The sequence below is a fragment of the Ostrinia nubilalis genome, chromosome 12 (genome assembly GCF_963855985.1).
Source record: "Ostrinia nubilalis chromosome 12, ilOstNubi1.1, whole genome shotgun sequence".
Classification (NCBI taxonomy): domain Eukaryota; kingdom Metazoa; phylum Arthropoda; class Insecta; order Lepidoptera; family Crambidae; genus Ostrinia; species Ostrinia nubilalis.
This window is the reverse complement of record NC_087099.1, coordinates 7,000,253-7,022,747: the sequence shown is the minus strand read 5'-3', so window position 1 is coordinate 7,022,747 and position 22,495 is coordinate 7,000,253. Positions and strand designations below refer to the sequence as shown.

The window sequence follows — 22,495 nt, the reverse complement described above, 5'->3', positions numbered from 1 at the left end:
GTCTTTGTCTTCGTATTCAACAATGGCAACACACTCGTTTTGTCTTGAGTCACTGAGGTAGGTTAGGTAAACAGTGATTACGTAGTTTCCCGAACGCCCAACTGAGTTGGATTCGTCCATTGACTTCTTTCTCGAAATTGGACATACCTAATTGGACCGTTTGTCTGTCGAATCGCTCGTGTTCGAGAGTTATGGTCAGTGTTCCTTTGTGAGATCGATTCAGAAATGACGAGCATAGAATAACGAGCGGTACAGCCTGAGGATTAACAATGGTAGGCAGGTCGTACATGCAGAAATTTGGGCAAAGAAAAGTTCTCGAGAAACGAGATCACGATTGTCCATTACTAATAGAAGAAAATCCCCTAACACTTATTAAAATAGTCCTGTAATTATTTGTGGATGCAGAAAGATAATGTTGATCTTTTAATACGCCATCTCGCAATATTTTTCGACGTTAATAAATTATGATAACTTTACAAAATGCAGCTGCATTGTTGAGAGTAGCGCAGCTACGTAATGAAGAGAAGTGTCGTTTGGTTAATTTGTATGGGGAAATGCAAGGCTTCGCGCGGTGACGATCGCGATGACGTCAAATACGCATGTCAAAGAAGTTTAAAAGTTAACTTTTTGTAATAAACTATGTTTTAACTAAAGTAATTTGATTACAAAACGCGGAAAATTCAATCTCAGAGATATTTGAGCGGAAGTTAAAAACTCATCGTTGATTAACATTAATTTAAATTCAAGATTATTCATGGCCAAAAGCGAACTTCCTCCGGTGGTATTTAACGCGGCACCTGCCCGAGGCGTCTTAACGTGGTCGAAATTAATGCGACGCAAAGTCGGCAAAAGTCAATTACACTTTATTAAAACCGTCTCCATTTATATCAATTTGACGCAAACTGTTACAAATACTGGTAATGTTCCGTCCTTTCATCCAGCGAGGCGGGGCTACGCAAGCGCCGCGTCGGGCCCGCTGCTAGACAAAGCGGCCCGCTCGCCGCCAGTACACAGCGGACGCGCTCCGAGCACGCGAGTCGCATCTCGCTCCACGCCTCGCTCGCCGCGCTCGCTCGAAACGATCTCGACAAACAACTCAACTCACGACTCACCGATGAATATTTAATGACACCTATTCCTACCCCGGCGGATGAATGAACCCACACCGTTGCCCCACCGACAGCCATGACAACACAATTCTAACACTAGAAAAAGTTAATTACGATGTCCCTGGGTTAAAGTAATTATAAAACCATGAACGGTCGAAGATTGGTGTCGCGATCGACGACGGCGTTTGTTTTGCTACTTATCATTAGATGTGCTGTCACGTCGTCCGATGGTAAGTTATGGAAATAAACATGGAACCTTAAGTATTGCGCATTACTTTGCAGAAGTTAATTGTTTTGCAACAATGTTTGCGTAGCTTTTGTGAAAGTTTGAGCGTTTCGCTTTTTATTTTCTGTGCTGCTAACGGAGCTTATGATCCATTTGTATGAGTTTGCATTGGTTCTCGTCGTGAAAGCGTAAACAAAGATGCATCTCAATAAATCCCGAGCTAATGCGTTTGCAATGTACCTCTCTAGTGTCTCGCTTGAGAAGTTTAGAATCTATTTAACACAAAGTTCGTGATGCGAGATACATGTCTCACAAGTTTGTAAACACTCGGCGACTGCCCTCGCCACCGCATTCGCAGTTATTCGGTTGAACCGTGAAACTATTGTTTGGGATTCATTGATTTAATGCGCTTGTTTTTGTTTTATTTTTTAGTTATTTTGTTTTCATAATATTCATACCTATTATAGCACAGTATTGACGTCACGATTCATTTATTAGTAAATTAAGTTCGTAATCGACGGTACCGGACAAAGGTCAATGATTGGCCTTTGATTGATGTATGATAACTTATGAATAGGTTATCGTGATGAACGCGGTAACTTATTCAATGATGAAACAATTTTAGAATATGTTTTAATTCCCTTTGGGTTTCTTTAAAAAGAAATTTCTCCTAAAATATCGATATAAGTTGTACACTATCTTGAAATATATTTTTTTAATATCCACAATCAATTTACATAATCTTGAAGCTTCAAACAATTTAAGCCCCATGAGTAATTTATTAACGAAGTTTGCTTCGCTCGTAGCAATCAATCTCTACACATTATTTATTACTTTATGAATACAACCGTGACTGGATCAGATACTATAGGGGAAGTTATTCGTTACATAAGTTTTGGGGGAGTTTAAATCGATACTACGAGTACTACAATGGAGCGAAGTTAAAAACATTAATAGAATTAATTTGTCGCTATTTGCACAATGAAATTCAAAACGAGTCCTCAGTGGATCATTACTGTTCACTCGACGCTCCGCTAGTTGGCTGTAAAGAGCTGCGAAAGCAATTAAAACATCAATAAAGCTGAAATTTATTATTTAAATGCCGTTATTAATGCCGCGGGCTCATACGCCGGCAAACAATTGGCATATTTTTCCGACGTGCCTGCGCCAACTCTGATATCTATAACCCATTTTTCAGCGGATTAGCTTTTTGCTGGATGAGCCATAGAATATTCAAAAGGGAATTATTGGATTCCGTGGAATCTGTGCGAGTGTCGCGATAGTACGGCACGCAAATTGCCGTTATGTTTCCGTGTTCATTAGGCTAGTTTGGTATGCTCAAAGAAAATGAAAAACCTAGCGTGGACTGTGGACGCTCGGAGCGCAGCTTTGAAGCGAAGCAGCGGCCATTAGAGCCTATTGCTGGACAAAGGTCTTTGATGTAATTGGTTTTGGGCAGTTCTGATTGGCGCGTGGTGATTACACACCCGAGCTCTTAGTAACTAGTTATGATTAACTGGTTATGGATGTCATCCCATTATAATAGTTATCGATAAAAGCTTAGGAAATTCAAATAAGTACATAAACTATTTTTTTTAAATAAGTACATATATCATTATTTTTAATCAATGACTTGACAATAATTACTCGAATGGAAGTAATGGGGAGTTTTATGTTATTGATTTAAAGTTACATTCTAATGGGTAATTATTCTGCTGAAGAAATACTTACAAATTCTTCTGAAGCAAACACTGCGCATGACTACAAATAAGTAACAAAATTATTCTTTAAGATACAACAAGAGTGTACCCAAGAAATCAAAAATCATAACTCTCCTTCGGTTGTCAAATCAAATTCATTCACTGTTCCAATAACTGATCTTACTTCTAAGTTAGCCAATAAAAGACAACTCTTGCCCTCTTTTTCTTCCTTGAAGTTGCCTAACAGAAACGTTTCACTTAGCTAACAAAGCGCTCCACTAACTCTTTTTTGATACGAATACTTTGGACTGAAACTCGCAGCCTGTTAATATCTTCCTCGAACTCTATGGCCGGATTCTTTTGAATTGAGTAATTTGAAAATAAAAAATTATTACTGACCCCCTATTACTAGATTTTTTTTTTAAATTAACCGATTTGAAAGTAACGCCCGTATTCACAAACGAAGCTTGCTTAAGTGAAGCAGCAAATCGAACGCACAGTGTTAAATAGAGCTCTGTGATTGGTTTGTGTGTGACCCTGTACGTCCACGAGCACTGTGAGATCTCATAGTAATGTTTGTAAATACGGGAGTGAGTGTTTTCTTAAGGTAATTGCGAAAAGGCACATTCCAAACAATGCCATAATATAAAAATAGGATTATGTTTAAAAAATATTTGAAAATAACACAAAAAGTATTAGACCCAATTGCCGCGACCGTTTGTAGGTATGTTCATTAGACTGGTTTTGTATGATCAAAGAAAATGTGAGCGTGTTGAACGTGACGTGGGCCAAACTTGATGGCCGGGAGCGAAGACATGGCTTGTAGTGTCCCCACATTAGGGTATTTTACCCTAAATTCAGGGTATTTTTCAGGGTAAAAGAATTATACAAATTTTTCAATAAAACGTACGATTTTAAGAGGAAAAATACTGCAGATTACATTTCTATGACTACTAGGTATGGATGCATTCCAAGAATGTTTGGAAACCGTAGTAGTTAAATACTAGTTAAGTTATAATTACGTAAATAGATTTGCTTTTATCAAAAAAATGGGGTAAAAAAATAAAATAGCCTAATTTAGGGTAAATTCGCCAAACGTTAGGGTAAAAAAAATCAGAGGTGGCAACACTGATGGCTTGACCTATTTGTCTGGATTGGGATATTGACTCATGTGGGCGAACAGCATTAAAGTTTATCAAACGCGTCGAATCAACGTGAGATCTTGTCATGGTAAACAGGGCTAACTTTGAACGGAGGCACGTTTCATAGGTAGGTAGTTGGTACGGACATTGCATTTAGTAATTTTCCGGTAAGTTGCATTTAATGGACTCTATTGAGTGACTAGTGAAGACCCGTTTACATGTTTTTTGTTTTAATTATAATTAAGTACATTTTAAAGTTCTTAATACCTCATGCTTATTCAGTTTGAAGTTAGACAGTTTTTATTTAATTATTTAATGGTAATCGAAATAATGATTGAATAGAACAGAAATATTTTTTATTTGGCACACAATTTAACATAAGAAAAAGAGTAAAAAAAGAAAGATAATTAAAAACAAAAAATGTGCTAAATAGACCCCAATTAGCATAGTCACGGCCTAGTGAGTATGCCACGACGGTAGATTTCAGTACTTGACCTTTGGAGCACTGGGTTACGGTCGGTGCATTGAGTGAAAAAAAAAACAGATAATAAAATAGCATAAATATGTAAACCTAAACTATTACAAACAATTACAATAATAATTATTTCTTTTAGAATGTAGGTCAATTAATGGTTTGGTGAAAAACCATAAACAAAAATGGTACTTGTACGGTCTACCTAATACCACAAAGGTGACGTCAATCCATGCGCCCCATCAGTAACGTAGTGCGACAACTGGACTCTAGTGCGCGGCTAATTTGACTCCGAGCAGGGTTTACGAGTGGAAAGAGTTACAGGCATTGACACCCTACTCGTGTTTAAAAAAAAATACTTTCGTTGCACAATACAATACGGCATTCATTTTAAGATCTGATAACATAAACACAAAGTTAAACAGATTTTATTAGATCAAAACCCTTAACTAAGATTTAATTTGTCAACGCTTTATCTACCTGTACCTACCTACAATTAGGAATCTTCCATCCATAGAACAGTTGTCCCTAGACAAACAATCAGTGGCATTTTGGACTCTATCTGGGACCTCTTTGACTACAGAATTGTGGTCATACCTAGAACTTAGTGCAAGTTGGAAGATCGATTAATCGTTAAATGGAACACACGATTTTTTTTCCCATTTATGCGGTCCGCCTAATACCACAAAGGCGAAAATCGTCAATCCATGCTCCATGTGACGACATACGGCGACAACGTGGACACTAACGGCGGGGCTAATCCAGCTTAGAGAGGTTTTGTGGGGCAGAAAGAGTTGCATCGGTCTTATGAGTACTTACATAAAGCGTATAGCTATAGATACGTATGGATGCCCTAATTTCAATAACTAATTAAATACAAATTGATCACTTTCAGTGGGTGGTTTGAGTTTGTTAAAGAAACCTCCATACGTAATACGAAACGTTATTTAACTACTGTTAATACTTTTGGAGTCTATATTTAACTTAATTACACAAACAATTTATGAACTCAATGCGAGTGGGATTCTGACTAAACTTTCCATTCTGGATTGTCCAACCCTTGGCTAAGAACTACAAAATATAATTTTAATTATTCAAAGTAACATTGTAAACAAATGTAAGAAAGAAACATTACAGGACTAGATTCAGTGAACTTTGTTGCTCTTTGTACTTGAAACAGAACCAGAATATATAAGACGGTCGTCACAGATCTTTGAAAATCACAAAATTATTAGCTACAAGACAAAGGCCTGACCACTTTTATCGTAAATATAAGGCAAAAATAGCGAAGTATAAAGGCCCGTTACAAAACACAAAGTAAACAAATTACGTACCTATTTTGTTTGAAGTCGCGAGAGAGTACCGCAGGAATTCTGGAGGACCAAACCCGCGTGATGACAACGACCTCCTAATTAAAAGGATTCGACTAAAATCTAGAAAGAAAGTGTATTTTGGTCGGTAAACAATGATCAAAGCGTTCCCTTACAAAATTACGGCGACTTTATTTTATTATTTGCACCAAAAATAGTCAACATTTCGTCCACCTCGTTTGCGCCGATTCAGCCAATTAATTAACGAAACGATGGATATTGTCTGATATTTCTGAATATAGGTACGAGTAACTATTTATTCATATGATATTAAGCCCTTGCAATCAGCCTTGCAGATTCAAAAGAAGAGCTCAGCAAACATTAATAAACTCTCGCTTCGATATTACTGGTATTTTCAAGCTGACAAAGTTTAATCATAGTTTACATTCACATAATATCTCATAAACAAGTTTTGGTTATTTGTGTCTCTCTCAACATACGTATCACATTTCTCTCATGAATCCAATCAATACATCTAGAAGGCAAATTTTACAAACAAACATTAACTATGTTTACATACATACATACCATTTATTGTATTATTAATCACTTTTCCAACACAAAGCGTTTGAAATTACTCTTGATTGACCATCGGAAGCTTATTGCCATCAGAGTCAGAACTTTCGACGCTCGAACTTACCTTGTATGATTATTTGCGAGTTGTCAGCTCCACTGCAATTTGTTACTCAACTCTGCCGCTGAAGTTGGTCCCGGTTCATTGCGACGCCGATTGCCATAAACAAGCCGACCCGAGCTATGAGATACAAAGTTCGTCTACAGTTCTTACTACATATCGTAAAATATCTATGGAATGGCAGAACTTAAACACTCGTCCGCTCGTGACGCCTACGCAACTTACTGATTGCTGTCATTTAGGAGCCGAAGCACACGATGCATTGCGGCACCGCACCGCAAAGATTTGCGGTGCTCGCCACTATGTAAAGCTTCGGTCTCGCGATCGCAACGCACAACGCTGCGTACGCGGCTGACGCAAACTGCGACGAATTGCTCTTCACCGCTGACGCATACTGGGACGGAACAAGAGAACATTCTAGACATTTTATTAATGATGTGTTCGTCACCGCATATTGCAGCGTTGTGCGTTGCGATCGCGAGACCAAAGCTTTAAGGCGACGCAGTCACGCAGCGACGTCGCACCGCCGCCGCAACGCATCGTGTGCTTTGGCTCATACTGTCGTTATAAATTCAGTTAAAATGAACACCCTATTCAAATTTGATTACACGGAAATATTTCGGAGGTCGTCAAAAAGTATTAAAAGTTTCCAGCAACGTTTCCAATGAATTTTAACGGTTTGCAAATTTAGTTTGACGAATGAATATTTATTTGCTCTAAACTCTGTAACAAATATCTATACAAGGCCCATAACCCTATCATTCTAAATTATTTTTATGTTTCTTTTTATTTTCGTGTAAATTGGAGTTTGAAACAAAATGGCATAGCATCTATATTACAATGTCGATCTCGTCTAACCATCTTATACTCATCTACATTATAAACTATTTTAATCATAAATAATACTTATTTATAGAATGATTCTATTGGCCTAATGATATGTTTGCAAATTATAAATTTCCTCGAAATTACAGTTGGTGTATGAATTTTGAATAGAAGGCTATAGCAATTTTGCGAACATTTTGCAATACAGCCTCGCCAACATTGTTGTTTACCAGGTACCACGACTTCTGCCAGTATAAGTGTAAGGTTTTCTAAATAAAAATCATTAATTTTATCTTTGCACCACAAACATAAAATAGCATAAACAATAAAATGAAAACAGCATCAGATCAAACTAATTTAATGATTGCTTATGCTTAAATAGATAAATCTCTTTACAGTAGCTACAAGAGTAGTGTTTTCGCCCTTAACAATCTCAGATTTAGAAATACTCGTAGCATGTTACGTTAAAAACATTGTACACTCGCAGTTAATATCGTGGGAATGCAAGCAACTGAATTTGTAACTTCTACATTCAAAGTGCACTTTATGTTCACCAAAACCAGGAAATCAGCTCTACCTCTAGGTAGAGTGACGATTTTGAAAATTACCCCGGGTTTGAATTAAAATATGACCTATTTTCAACAAAATGTGACAGTGATGTCTAAATCTAGGCAAAAGCAAAACAACGTAGGAACAACTTGTAAATAAACTAGTTACACACTGTTATTAGCTGTTTTACACTCGACCAGTACTTATATTGAAATAGTACTTACAACTTTAATCTGCTGACAGAAATTGAGTTGTAAGCACGACATATCCTTAAATCTACTCTTAAACATAAAAAATTGTACCACAAATAACCATCGTCCGTCCACAGATCAATACTATTCTTCTTTTTGTGTCATTCGAAAACACAAGATAACTAAAAAAAATCCAGTAAACATACAATTTGAATTGTAATGACGCTCCAGTGTACACGCTACTTAAACAAAAAGATTTCATCTTCAAAGTCGCACAGGTGCGAATGAACAAATCATACAAAACTAAGAGACCATAACAAAGTGTCTATTAGTGCCTCATCACGATGTAAAGTAACCCGCACAAATTTGACGCCTATTAATAAACACTGTAAGCTGTATAAACGCAGGAAACGTAATTAAAACGTTCTCATTACTTTAGGTAATATACCGTTTGTGTTGTAATTGGCTAGCTCGGCGGGCCGCGGCTCCGTGTGTCACATAATAACGCCCTGGGTCCCTCTATCTAATGAAGGCAATTTTCTACGCCCGCGCCACCTTTGCTCCTTTTGAATTTTCTCCCGTATTTTCCTTGTCATCCATCTACTTCCGCGCTTCCGCGCAAGCAGATTACTTTTGATTTCAAATTCAACCTCCATTGATTTAATAAACAACAAATTGTCTACTACGATTCCATTTGCACTAGACGTTGAATAAATTCAGGGTAATCTCGAGATTTTATTACAGCTGTGCAGCAGGAAGTATTCATAAGAATTTGCCTTACAAATTACGAGTAAATCTGCTTAGAGTACGCAGAGTGAAGTTGTGTTTTATTTTTTAATACTTTTCGGCAGTTTGGAGATATGAATAATTTAAGAGCGGCTTATATGGGAAGCTTGTTTGTTAGTTTTGTAGGTTTATATTTTTATTTTATTTTTCTTCTCGAATTAAATTAAAGCAGTAAACTTATATTTTTACGGGCTAACATAAAATATTTCTGTTGTTTATCCGTATCCGTATATACTGTTTCTACGTCACAAAGTCAAGAAGAACTTGATAAGACTAAGTAAAAAGAGAAGATTTAAATAAAAGTGCCGCATGTCGCACAGAAGTTATTTAACGATCTAGACAGGCATAAAGTGAGCACGTATGAAGTTTCCAACTAATTTTTATTAACTCTCGAGACCGGCTGATATGTTATTTATTTTGAGTATAAATCTCAGTGTACATAAAGCTTCCTTATTTGCTGTGTAGTTTCGCCTAGAAAATATTTCAAAGCAAATTTTCTCTTACTTAAAGTTTACGCTAGTTGCCTCCGAGTCAGCTGCAAGGCAACTGGCATTTACGAGAATATGCACGAAATGCAGATACACTAGCTCTCCTTCAACGGCCATTCAGAGTTAGCGAGCCGTGCCCTGGGTGCCACAATAAAACACTGCTTCATGATTTCATTGTAAATATTTGAGAGTTCGTACGAAGCCGGCATCGTTAGTACATTTCGGTGTTCCAGCTCTGATTTTAATTTAATAGATCGCTTTTAGTGCAACATTCTTGGGATTCCACAACAACACTCGAAAACTGTATTTAACTACAGATTTTATTTCTTAGAGTTGAAATTGTACTTGCTTTGGTTCAATTAGAAACTATGACAGCTTAAGCATTGTTGTTTCAGTATTTTAATTAACTTTGGAATCTGAATTGAATTGTTTTCTGCGCGAAAGGTTAGTTCGGTCAATAAACTTTTGTTACCAATAATTTTAGTTCAAGAACCTCGTTTAGTTGATAACAAGTTACACATAAACATCTTACCTGCGTATGTACATATCTACATAGGTACTTCATAAATCCTACTAAGAAGTCGTAAAGTCGAAACTTGAATTTCTCTGAGCGTTCAACAACGGAACATTATTACTCAGCCAATACACGAATAACTTGTACAAGTGCAGTAAAATACAAACAGCCAGAAACACAAAATTTATCCAATTTGTCAGAAGGGGAAAAAATAAATTCCCCTTATTTTTACTGCACGGCTACAAACCGCAAACTAGAGAATACTTTTTTCCTCGTTCTGGCTGAAAAATAAGAGATACCTACCTACTTGCATTTGCAAATCTTTTATTTTTCGTTCAGTGTACAATTACTACTGCAAACATTACAAAAATTAAACTTTTATTCAAGTTAACGTTTAGCGTTGTTTAAAGACTATAACCGGGAAACTTGACATACGCTAAATTATTCTAGAGCTCATTGAATACAATGTAGTTTTATTATACTTACATATATTATGATTTCGTTGATAAAACGCGCTGTAGTCACTCCTTTACCTTCATGACAAATATTGTTACATTTTTTAATCATTTTCCTATCGTATTTACTTTACAATTTATTTTATTCGGAAACCTACTTTGTTTGTTTGGCAATACGTAAACGAATCACACTCGACATTTCAGTTTTCACCGCACATTTCTGTGTACTGTCACATCTACTAAAATAAGATCAACACATTTTGCATTCATACTCCAGTTTTGCTTTGTACCAAATTCTGTTTCGTATTTTCACACTAAATGATACTTGTTTTGTCAAAAAATGATGACGTGATAATTCAAAGAAATGCTATTGAATCAAAAATCAGCTACTAATGTAATTTTATTAATCTTAGCTAAAATGTTATGACATGAAAATATAACTTAAAACTTTCATTTGCGTTCTAAAATATATCTATTTGTAAAAACTATCACATAGTCCAAAAATCAACATACCTATTCGTATCTTATTGAGTCTTTACGGTGTGATTTTACAACAATAATATACAATGCATCTGCTGTCGACTCTACACTAGGTATGTGGTTATTTTATTTTACTCAAAACATCTAAAGAAACTCTTTGCCGAACAAAGAATAAGTTATTATTTTAAAATCACATATTTACAGCCGTTTCATGCAAGAGCCTTGACTTCGTTAGGTTCAAATGTCGCATGTGAATTCCAGACAAAAATACGAATATATTATTGTAATAAGAAAAGTTTTTCTTATGCATGTTTTCAAATCGGTCGGGCGTAGTATGTTTTCATAACATGCACGGAGGAAGCCACCGGCAATTTCTACGGGATTGTTTTATGTGCAATATGTCTATGTAGATTAAGTCAAGAAATATTTTAACTGTATTGAAACTAGGACTTCAGTCAAACAATTCAGGGAAAAGAAGCAAGAGATGTTATTTATTTGCATAATTAGTTATTTTTTGTTCTTTTCTATCTTGAAGAAATGTTGAAGTTCGAGCAATCCCAACTTCGTTGCAGTTTTACTTCCATCATTATAACAGAAAAGTGTTGTATCTTGGAATAAAAAAACGGTATAGCTCTTGTTACGCTTAATGGCTTCATTGGAAATGTAAATTCAGCTCTTAAAATTCTCATTTTCTATATGATACCTATGTGTTTCTGTTTTTTTTTTCTTTTTTCGAGTCATACTTTTCTCGGAATCACAAAGATAGCTTTGCTGTTTCCTAGGACACGGATAATTTGCAAACATAGAATGGGAACTCAAAATTCAACTCAATCAATAAACTATCGATCATCGCGTTGGATGTGTTGGTAATAGGTACTTAATATTCGTACCTAATTGATTACCGACACTAGCTCCACACGAAATGCTGTACTCTGATCATTATTGCTCATGTTTTCGTTTCCAAAATAAAACACCGCAGTTCGGCGCAGCACGAGCGGCGGCCATAACTCGCTTGCGCACGTCTGCCCATATTTCTCCACGTCTATGCCGAAACCGGTAGCATTTCACGCGACGCTCCCGCTTTTTGGATGTGCGGTTTCCGCGACACAATAACATTTTATTTACGGCTGAGCTGCGACTATGGAGTTCGGTCACGAAGCAAACGCTGTAAGTGAATCCAGAGCGCGTATTTCAAACTGGCCAGGGGTTTCCAATCTGGCGATGTGAAGCGCGAGCCATTGCATCCCCTGCAACTGGTATTCGGTTCTAAAAGTTTTACAAGCTTACAATAGCGCTGCATGGAACGACGTGCATTCAGTTTGAAGTTGAGGTCGTAAATCAAAACCTGTCTGATAAAATCTCAAAAACATATTTGTATCAGACTGGTTTTTATAAAAATAGGGATATAAAATCCACGTCTGTAAAGTATTTAATTTATGAACGTTCCTTAAGATTTGCTAAATTGGTAAAGTTGGCGTAATATCCACGCGTACAACTTGACGACATTTTAACATCAAAGAATGAGTTTTGAAACATGGAACTTAATATCAATCGGATCGGTAGGCTTTTCTATCTTAAAATATTGGTGTCAGCGGCTTTAGTTAATAATTTGATACAAAAATAATTCTGGTCAATATTTTAAAGTTGACAGATTTCAGCATACTTATCATAAATGCATAACATAGCAATGACAGCTATTACGATTTGCACCTATTCCAAATACGTAAATTGCCAAAGAGTTTACTTTGACTATATGACCAATTACCTACATAACTTTTAAGTTTAAAGGGTAAATACTTTACTGTTTAAAATTCAGAATTTTAACATACATTTTACGTAAGAATGTAGGTACGCTTTAATGAAACACTTTAAAAAGTGTACCAAATTCACTGATGAATATTTCATTATATTCTTTCGAAAGAAGTGGTTAAGCCATTCGTCATTAAAATTTAACTTACTACTTAGCAAACCGATACTAATATACAGATATTAATATCAAAAGCGCATCTGAATTCTATCTTTGGGAGATGTACTGTGTTTGTTTCCCTTATCTATCTACTTTTCAATTCATTCAATTACTCCTATCTATACGAGTGCCTAATTAAAGCTAATAATATTTACTTTCATTCATAATAGTTTGCGTACGCGTACAAATACCGATACAATGCAGATTAGCGTGAAACAACGACTCAATTAGAGCCATGATTGTGTGTTCGGAACACATTGTAGTGGTGAGGTGTGTCGTGTCGATATATTTATGCCGCGAGCGCGGCGCGATACCGCGTGGCACGGCGCAGCACGCGACACGACACGCGTCGGCGCCGACGCCACCGCGCGCTATCGCCAACACTGATTTATAACGGCAATATAACCCCAAGCTGTCCTCCAAATATTTTTATAACCTTCATACCGACTCGATACGTTCCTTTCGCAACATTTGCTGTTACATATTGTATTGTTTCATTTCATTCTCTCCGTCCCGTCACTTAAAATTTCGACAGGAAAATAATAACGAGGCGCTGTGCTAAAAATAAAGACAATTTGATCTTATTTGCTTGAAATATTTCACATTTCACTTTTTAATGCTTCCGAATTTAATCACGACTTTGCCACACTGGATAAGGAAAATCATAAAATTCATGTTATTCATATGTTGAGGTTAATGTTGCGAGTTACAAACAATATCTCTCAAAAATAGCAAGACATCAAGACAAAATTGCCGGGTGATATTCAAGACGAGACAAAGAAGATAACGCAATTTTCCTAAATTTTGTAACATATTTTCTCGTTATTTTAACCGGAAACCCCTTATATTTCAAGGTGAAATTTGAAGTATTCCCTCGTTAAAGTAGTGTCTTTCAAGTCAACCCTAAAAGCGGCCAACCACGGAATTTCGGTGCACAATAAAGTAGCTAATAATAATAAAAATTATGACAACACTCTGTCGTAGCTATTCTACGGTGCTACAGTGCTACAGTACTACGCCGTAGTCGCCCAGACAATTTACGAGCTTATGTTTGTTTGTAATCACATTTATAACTTTAGCTTTTACAGTTTCGTTTATCGTTTGTAATTATGGAACGCGTTAAATGTTCGACGTTTCCCAAATTGTATTAGTTAAATTAACTCGGGCCTGCTAATTTTAATTGCACATTAAAATGCAATCGTGATAATTAGCTGGAATTTGTGCTCATGTTTATTATTTGTATGTTCGTTTGGACGGTAACGAAACCGTGAATTAAAACTTTTTTGTGTATCGTAAGATACATTTAATAAATTAATTATAAAAAAATGTAATACATTACATTTTACGCTGAAAATCAAACACTGAAGCTGAAATGTTCGCTTTCTTTATTATATCAATTTGATTATTGATTAAGCTTAAATTTCGAGCTAACTGATCTTATAAATGTAACAAGTAGCTATGTAAAGTTATGTAGATAACTTACACGGAACCTGCTAGTTATGGATAGCCAAACATCTCGTAAAGCTAACATTGAAATTGCTCATCAAACAACACTAAGAACCACTTACGTAATTATGAAACTTGTAGCATAATGAGCCTTCAACGCTTCTAATTACTGAAGTGAGACTAGAGGAACTAATACGCGTGTGGAAGTAATTATATCGATAAATATAGCATTTTAATCTTTAGCTAGTTTGTATTTTGAATACATAAAAGAATTAAATTGCTTAAATAATAGCAGCTGCCCTAATATTTAATGATAATTGGCGTCGAGGGCACCTAATTAATTTAATATAACCCCAGAAAGAGCCTAATCACCTAACAACTTTGCGCTGGCGAAATAAATTAGAACATTATCCCTCTGGACACGTGGTCCGACTGCTTTGTCCGATCAATCGGACCACGTGAACTTTTTTTTCCTGTTGGTTCGATTAATCGGACTACAAGGAATCGCAATTCCACTTCGTCCGACTAATCGGACTTGAAATAAATTTAGGGTGGTATGCAACAAAATCGATCCATGGAAACTATTTCTCGTGTCAATGTCATATTAACTACCAATGCGATGCTCTTTGGTCATAATAATAACAAGAGCTTCCTCGTGAACGGCTTGGCATGGAAAGGTTCACTATTAAATAAAATAATAATAAATTTAAATCAATATTGATTTGAATAAATTAATACAAATATGTAAAGGTATAAATATTTTTAATTAAAGATTGTTTCATTCAATGTAAAACGACCTCCTTTTAGTTCAATTCAAAGTTCAACTGAATTGAACTTTCAGGAAAAAAACCGTAAAGTCAACTTTCTTCAGTAATCTTTCAAGGAAGTTGAAATACACGGTTTTTTTTTTATAAACATTTCCTAAATGTTTATATTATTATAGATAAGTAGGTTATGTAGGTAGGTATTCATTTGTTTTCCAAATTTTCAATAGGGATGTTTCCTGGGTAAAAAGCAAGAGTTTTAATTAGTCCGTCAGTTAGCTTATCAAAAAATACTCGACACCTATTTTTCACTTTTTAAAACTAATGAAAATGTAAAGAGATAAAGCGTGCCAAAGTTCTAAAGAAAAGGCCCGTGACGTCAGTGAGTGCGTAAAAGTGCTGCACGTTGTGACGTCACGCGGAACTTCAACGCACTATAACTTTGAAATTATTTGTTTGATTGGCAATTAAATAATTCAAGTCCAATATTTTTTTATATTAAAATTGACGGACAAAAAAAATTTTTTTAGGAAACTAGCCTAAAAATCTATCAAAAATATTCAATAGATTTATTATAGTTGAATTTTTAGGAAAATATATTCCGTTTATTTCAAATTTCTAGAAAAATTATTGAAACTATGGATTTTTTTTCCTGAAAGTTCAACTCAGTTAAACTTTGGTTTGAACTAAAAGGAATAGGTCTGTTATAGTTTTTCAATCAAGAAAATGCAATTAAATAGTGTTGAGTTAATGAAATAATAAATGTATCTTTCTTTCTTTCTTTCAAATAGGTTGGGCGGTTAAATGTCGGACCATGTAACCTTAAGAACAGAAAGTCTTGATAGTCCGACTCCTTAATCGAACCAACAGGAAAAAAAAGTTCACGTGGTCCGATTAGTCGGACAAAGCAGTCGGACCACGTGTCCAGAGGGAACATTATACACTTAACCTATTTATCACTCCGGTTTCAAATTATTTCAGTAGCCACAGTTCGCGCTCCATTCCAAACAGAGAACATGATCTGCAAACTTCAAATTACTTAACTAACCGAAATTTGCATTACTTGTTTGCTCATTCAGTTTACACAATGGAACCGACGAAACTAAAATGAGGCGCAACTGATAATAAACAGGGTATCGGAACTATCGGATCCCGGCTAAATTGGTTTTATCAACATCTTATAAAGGGGTATATAGGGCTCCACAATTACACAATGTTACATGTATACACGACTTCAATTCTCTCAATTTCGCAGGTCGCATTTCAACTCGCCGGACAACATTCCCCACCATTTACTAGCTTCGATACCGATACCGATGTAATTGCTGGACAGATACCTACCTACAGTCGGCATGTTCAAGTGAATCTTGTTGCATTTTGCATAAAATCGATACTCATGAATGGGCACGCCGAGCAGCGTTAAGCCACACGAGACTCGCCAGCTCAAATTTACCACAATCGGTTTTAGGTATTTTTAGATAGCAATTTTCGTGCCGACGCTGATAATTCAATTTTTGAATCGCGTTCTATCGAATTGAGATTTGGCGCCTGCATCCTGCGCTGGCATGACCTAAATGAGTAAACGCTGGAAAAGGAGTTTATTTACAACAAACATTCGCTGCTTTCGCTCGCAAATGGAGTGATTTCGATGGCTGTGTCTACAAATAGATTTTTCTGTTTTACGTTACGTAAACGTTCCGTTTTAAAACTTACACAAAATGTGCCATTAAACGTCTTGTATGTGTATCATTAGACGTCTTGTAGAAAACATTTTGTTTATTGTACGAAATGTGTTTAAAGTCATAACCTGTAATTAATTTACATGTATTAAAGTAGTTATACGTTTCGTCCTTATTTGTTAAATAACCTAACAAAATTGTTCCATATTTTTCCACACAAAGATACTTTTCAAACCAAAAAGGCCAAATCGCGATGCCTTTGACTCGTTTTCAATTAGGGTAAAGTCAATTATGGGCGAAAGAGGTAAGTAAAGTGAGTGCGAGTAGCGAAGGACCGAGCGGGTGGATTCGTAATCTAATTTGGGCTGTGGGTAGTGGGCAGTGGGCAGTGGGCAATGGGCAGTGGACTTTTGTCGCGCGTAGCCAATTAAGCAAACACGGCCGCGCGAGCGAGCGTCGCGTGCATCTGTAAACACTTAGGGCTGATGAGCCCGCCCGTAATCATATTCTCAGTGGCTGGTAATCCCATTCGCTCGTCAACTCCGCTACATTATTAACACGTTACTACTGCCTTGATGCGTCATCTAAATTGACTAGACTAGGGCCATGCGGAAAAGGTGCTTTACTTTTTTCTCTGTAGGCACAAAACAGTGTAAAAGTTTAGTTTCCTAGCTACTTCCAAGGGCTTTAGTGTTTTGGGAAACTGAATTCATGAGTATTCTAAAATAATGGTAAATTATTTAGATTTTTTAATAGCAGGACATTCAATTAAATAAAACATTATTTGGATAGCCCTATACCACAAAATAAGACTATACAAATATTAATTGGTTACCAATTAAGCATGTTTATCGTAATTAATTTAATTGAGGATTAATTTATTATTCACCTGTAGTTATGTACATGGGATGTATATCAATTTCATATGTTATTACTGTTCTGTATTTGTAGACGATGTGACGTTCATGAGTATTCAATATCGTGATCGCTACCTTCCTTATATTTCAAACCAATTAATTAAATTGCCTCGAAGTCATTTCAAGTAGGTACTGGACGAGTACAATGCTGCAGTCAGAATGTTGTTTCCCACAATATTATTCTAATACAAAATTGTACTGCAGCTACCTTTATCAATATTAGGCTGGGTTGCACCATCTTACTTTAACTTTGACAAACGTCAAAAATCTGTCATACTCCATACAAAAAGCACCGGTTATGTTATTGTTACAGTTAAAATACGATGGTGCAACTCAGCCTTAGTTTAACTTATGTAGGCCTTGTTTACGACCCCAAATAGAACGAGCCTAACACTTTTAATATTTTAATTACTCGCCTGAAGCCTCTCTAATATCATATTTTAAGTATTTCGCACCTCAAGTTTCTCGGCGTAACAGAATTATTAACACAACTCGCACACAAATCAGCCTGATTCGCCCCTGGGGTGAGATGAGACCTAGTTTAGTTTATACTTTGTCTCTTAAACATGTACTTTTTATTACATATTTAGAGCCATTTAGAGTAGTTTACGCTAGAATGGACATTTAGTGCCATTTAGTATGTTTAGGGTTCCGTAAAATCTGAAACGGTGTAATGGTTTCTAGTGTCAAATGGGGCTTTATAAATTACGTAGCTCTATGAATAGAATAGAATAGCATTGAATAGAATTTATTGATCACAGTAAGCACAAATTATAAACAATAACAACACAAAAAAATATAGAATTAAATTAGTGGGCCACTGCGTCAATAGACTCCCGCTCAGTATTTATCATGAAATGCTCGTAAGGGCATGTCAAGAAACTGGTCTATGAAATTATCTTATTATGAGAGCTGCCAAACGAAATAATCTGCATTACAAAAAGGGCTTAGACTTTGTTTCAAAGATACAGTGAAAATGTACAGAGCCCTCTACACTTTAATATACTTATTTCGTGCCAATTATGTAATTAGGAATCCCTCTCATCATCATCATTATAACATTTTTAATTTTTCTTAACTTTTCTGACACAGCACACCTAAGGCCCAGTTTTTTGATTCATAGTTAAAATAACTAATTGTTAAATTTTGCTACTAATGGTTAAATATTGACAAAATGTAAACCAATAGTTAAAAAATGTACTAAAAGTCAAGCTAACCATTGTTCGAAAAACATTTTTTTCTGATATTTAACTACTTGTCATTTGACATCTGTCAAATTTGACCATTGGTTATTTTAACTACGATCCAAAAAACCGGGCCTAAGACTTTAAAGTTTACAATTAATATTTATATTTAGTATCGTTTGAGATTAAACAATCTAACTGCTTTTAGACGTAAATTGAATGGTTACTGTGGGCATTGTTGTCACCGATCCCTATCAATCAGGAGGTCAATTTAGAGTGTCGTGCGCACTGGAGTGTCGAGAGTACAGCCTCCATAGTTAATGGGACTAACGCCTACCAAGCTGTATCTGGATTGAGATGCCACATATATCTATGAACACTATTTGTTAATAATTTGCTATGTAACTTCATTCGTTCTTTTGTTTATGTACCTTACCTACCTTACCTTGTAATTGAACATTAAGGCTGAGTTGCACCACCTAACTTTGACCGTAACTATAACGATAACCGGTGTTTTTTGTATGGAGTTTGACATATTTTTGACGTTTGTCAAAGTTAAAGTAGTATGGTGCAACCCAGCCTAAATTATCTCCAGTAAAAAGTTCCAGTTACAAAACTCATACTCATCATATTAATATGTGTCAACCGTGGTATTCAAACCCATAGATAACCACAAACGTTAGTGGTTTGGTACCTATACGCAAACCACCAGGCCAGGCGTGTAATGCATGGAGGCTACCAAAACGTTTATTCTATAAACCCGGCAGCCTGCCAAAGACAATTAAAGATGCAAATTGCTTAATTACAGTACTTGCAATACGTGAATTTCATTAATTCCGTTAAATTTATGACTCGGTCATACAACCCTTGTCACTGTCGGCTCGCGACGGCGGTGTGTTCCGTTAACCACGTTATCCGATTTAAAGAGTCCAAATGAAGAAGACATCGTTCGCCATCTATCTTTCAGGATATTAGAGGCAACATTTTCCGATTGTTTATGTGCTCGGTAAGCTCTCCTTTCATTAGAGACGTATACGTCGCTGGCAGGGCCGCATGCCAAGATTGATGGTGCCGCGATGGATTTGTTCTATTCGCGTGCTCACTCATCAATCATTCACGGATATTTTTCCGTGTCTCAGGTTATTTAGCCCAAATAGATTGTTGCAGGCTTCCGAGCATCGCTCAAATCGACATGTGTAACGCATTAGGATTGACGTTTACGTGATACCGCATCCCGGCAGACGCCTTGTTTCGCTGCGAGTGTATCATCAGTCATATATCATTTATTTTCAATAATAAATGGAGACGAATATTCTGTTATTTTAAGTCAGTTATACACAGGAAAATTATTATTGTTTGCCAGATCAAGGCTTCGGCGGATTTCAGTCTTTCGAATTAAAATACTATCATTTTGACAAACAGAATATTATAATGTACCATCCTAGACTGCATCCCACATAACATCAGGTGTGATTGTGGTCAAATACCTGCCTTGTTATGGATAAATTATTATCATCTCATTATTCGTTTTCCGTCTTATTTTTTTTTTTTTTTTCAATGTAAATTATTATGATTATAAGGCACGTTACTTTGTAACTTACCTTGTATGTTTATTTTACCACAAAAACTAAAATGTGTTTCCGCAACAAATAGCAATGTAAACCTAAAGTTCCAAATATCCTTTCGTCTAAAAATGTGAAATTGAAATGTGGAATACGTTCCGTGATTTTCATATTCATCAACGGTCTGTGAAATGCTGCAAGTCATTTTAATTTCAAATAACAAATACCTATACGTAAATAAGTCCGTTTGTTTATACATACGCAAAAAGGTTTTTAAAAGCGGTAGTTGCAAATTAACTTTGTTGTTAACAGACCAGTTTAACGATTTGCTCGGCCCGTGCCTACATTGAATTCAGTTCGCAACCGATTGCTGGAAAAAACTGAAATTGCTGCTACAAACTGGAAACATTTTAAAAGCGGTAACTGATTAAAATGACGGTTAGTACTATACCAGTGCCGATTTACTGAATTTAATAGTAGTAAAACAAAAATGCAAGCTTTAAGTTGTGAATGATTGTGAATCCCAAGTTAATGCAAAACAGCGTTATTTAAATTCGAATATTCAGACATTTTCGGCTTATGAGTTTCTTTTTTTAGGTTTACTTTGACGCTTATTTAATTTGGATCTAACGTTTATGAAATTAATTGATGATGAATGAAATAAAAATTGAAAAAGAATTATTTTACCATTTAAAAGAATCCACATCAAAACTAACCACAAAACTGAAATTTTCATTTCATAAAAGAAACATTTTCATTTAAAATCTGCTAAAATAAAACACAATGAATCAAAGTCAGCTCGTTCTTTTCCGAACAACACAAAGCCGTAAAATCATTTTACAGTCGCAGTTTGCAACTCAAATGTATCGGCCAAACGAAATTAAAATAAACAAATGCAAGCAATCGACGGTGAAGAGAATAACATTGTTTCCTTTGCCAGAATTCGGTATAGCAATCAAATATACATTGTAGCATCGGCAAATTGAATGAAACAATAAAATACGTCAATCTATCACGTGCCCGCTATAAGCTTACAAAATACGGGTAACTGAATTGACCGGCGGACTTCGGAGCGATGGCGAGCGACGGGTAAATGAATAAATTACTACGCAACCCTTGAAGCGATCGGATGAGAACTACTTATTGGTGACGCCACAAATCAATAACGGCCAGCTTTCCAGACATTTAGTGGAACTGATTTTCGAATCCTCCTCCTCTAGTTTAGTAGAGTTGGTCTCACCAGGTCTTGATAGGGTCTGATGAGGGTAACAGATGGAAATACGTATATTGATGACCTTAGTTTGGCTATATTTATTTAAACATTTAAACATTGCAAGCTTGAATGAATGGATTGAAAATTGGAATCATCATTCCATACTTCAGAGACAGAGGTCCCAATATCTTGTTAGCACTTGTCATATTAACTTTATCTTGAAGGGCTGCAATAACGCAAAAATATTAAAACATGCCAAGGTCCTTTAAGAATAGCATAATTTAACGTTCTAAAGACACAATCTCCTCTGAAATTAATGTAAAACTTTGTTTATTTTATCGCTGACATCTATAAGGTTAGTAATCAAAACGGTGACAAGATGAAAATTTTTGAGAGGACTTATTGCAGCCAACGCAATAGAAGTACCTAACACATTCTTCGGTAGCAAGCGAATGCACTAAGGCTCCCCACATCTCCACTAATAAAACCAACAAACTATTACGGCCTTAATCTCGTGCCTAGTTCGCTAAGCCAATTTATGCTAACACAATATTTGTCGGCTAATACAAAGATCCTCGCAAATCTTTTGTCAACCGACTAGAGGAAAAACACGAAAGTATTTCCAGCTACATTGTTGCAAGACCGAAGTTGGTTTTCGATTTTATACACGCTTTTTCCCCATCGGAACAAAAGTTTTTAGGGGCCAAGAGTTTCTTATACCACATAGCTTCGGCCTAATGAAGCCAAAGAGCATGTCAAATGAAGCAATTAATGGTTTGTTTGGGTTTTGTTTTATTTGTTGCAGACTATACACAGGTTGTGT

The 22,495-nt window shown here is 35.9% G+C and overlaps 1 protein-coding gene across 2 annotated transcripts in view; it reads left to right on the top strand.

Moving 5' to 3' along the window:
- The first annotated feature begins 1,024 nt into the window (after positions 1 to 1,024).
- LOC135076873 (lachesin-like) overlaps positions 1,025 to 22,495 on the top strand; it is a 44,062-nt gene continuing 22,591 nt past the window's right edge. For both annotated transcript variants that reach the window (XM_063971352.1, XM_063971350.1), the window contains exon 1: positions 1,025 to 1,339. In XM_063971352.1, the coding sequence (XP_063827422.1) occupies positions 1,255 to 1,339 (85 nt within the window). In that variant the 5' untranslated portion in view covers positions 1,025 to 1,254. The remainder of the gene's footprint in view (positions 1,340 to 22,495) is intronic.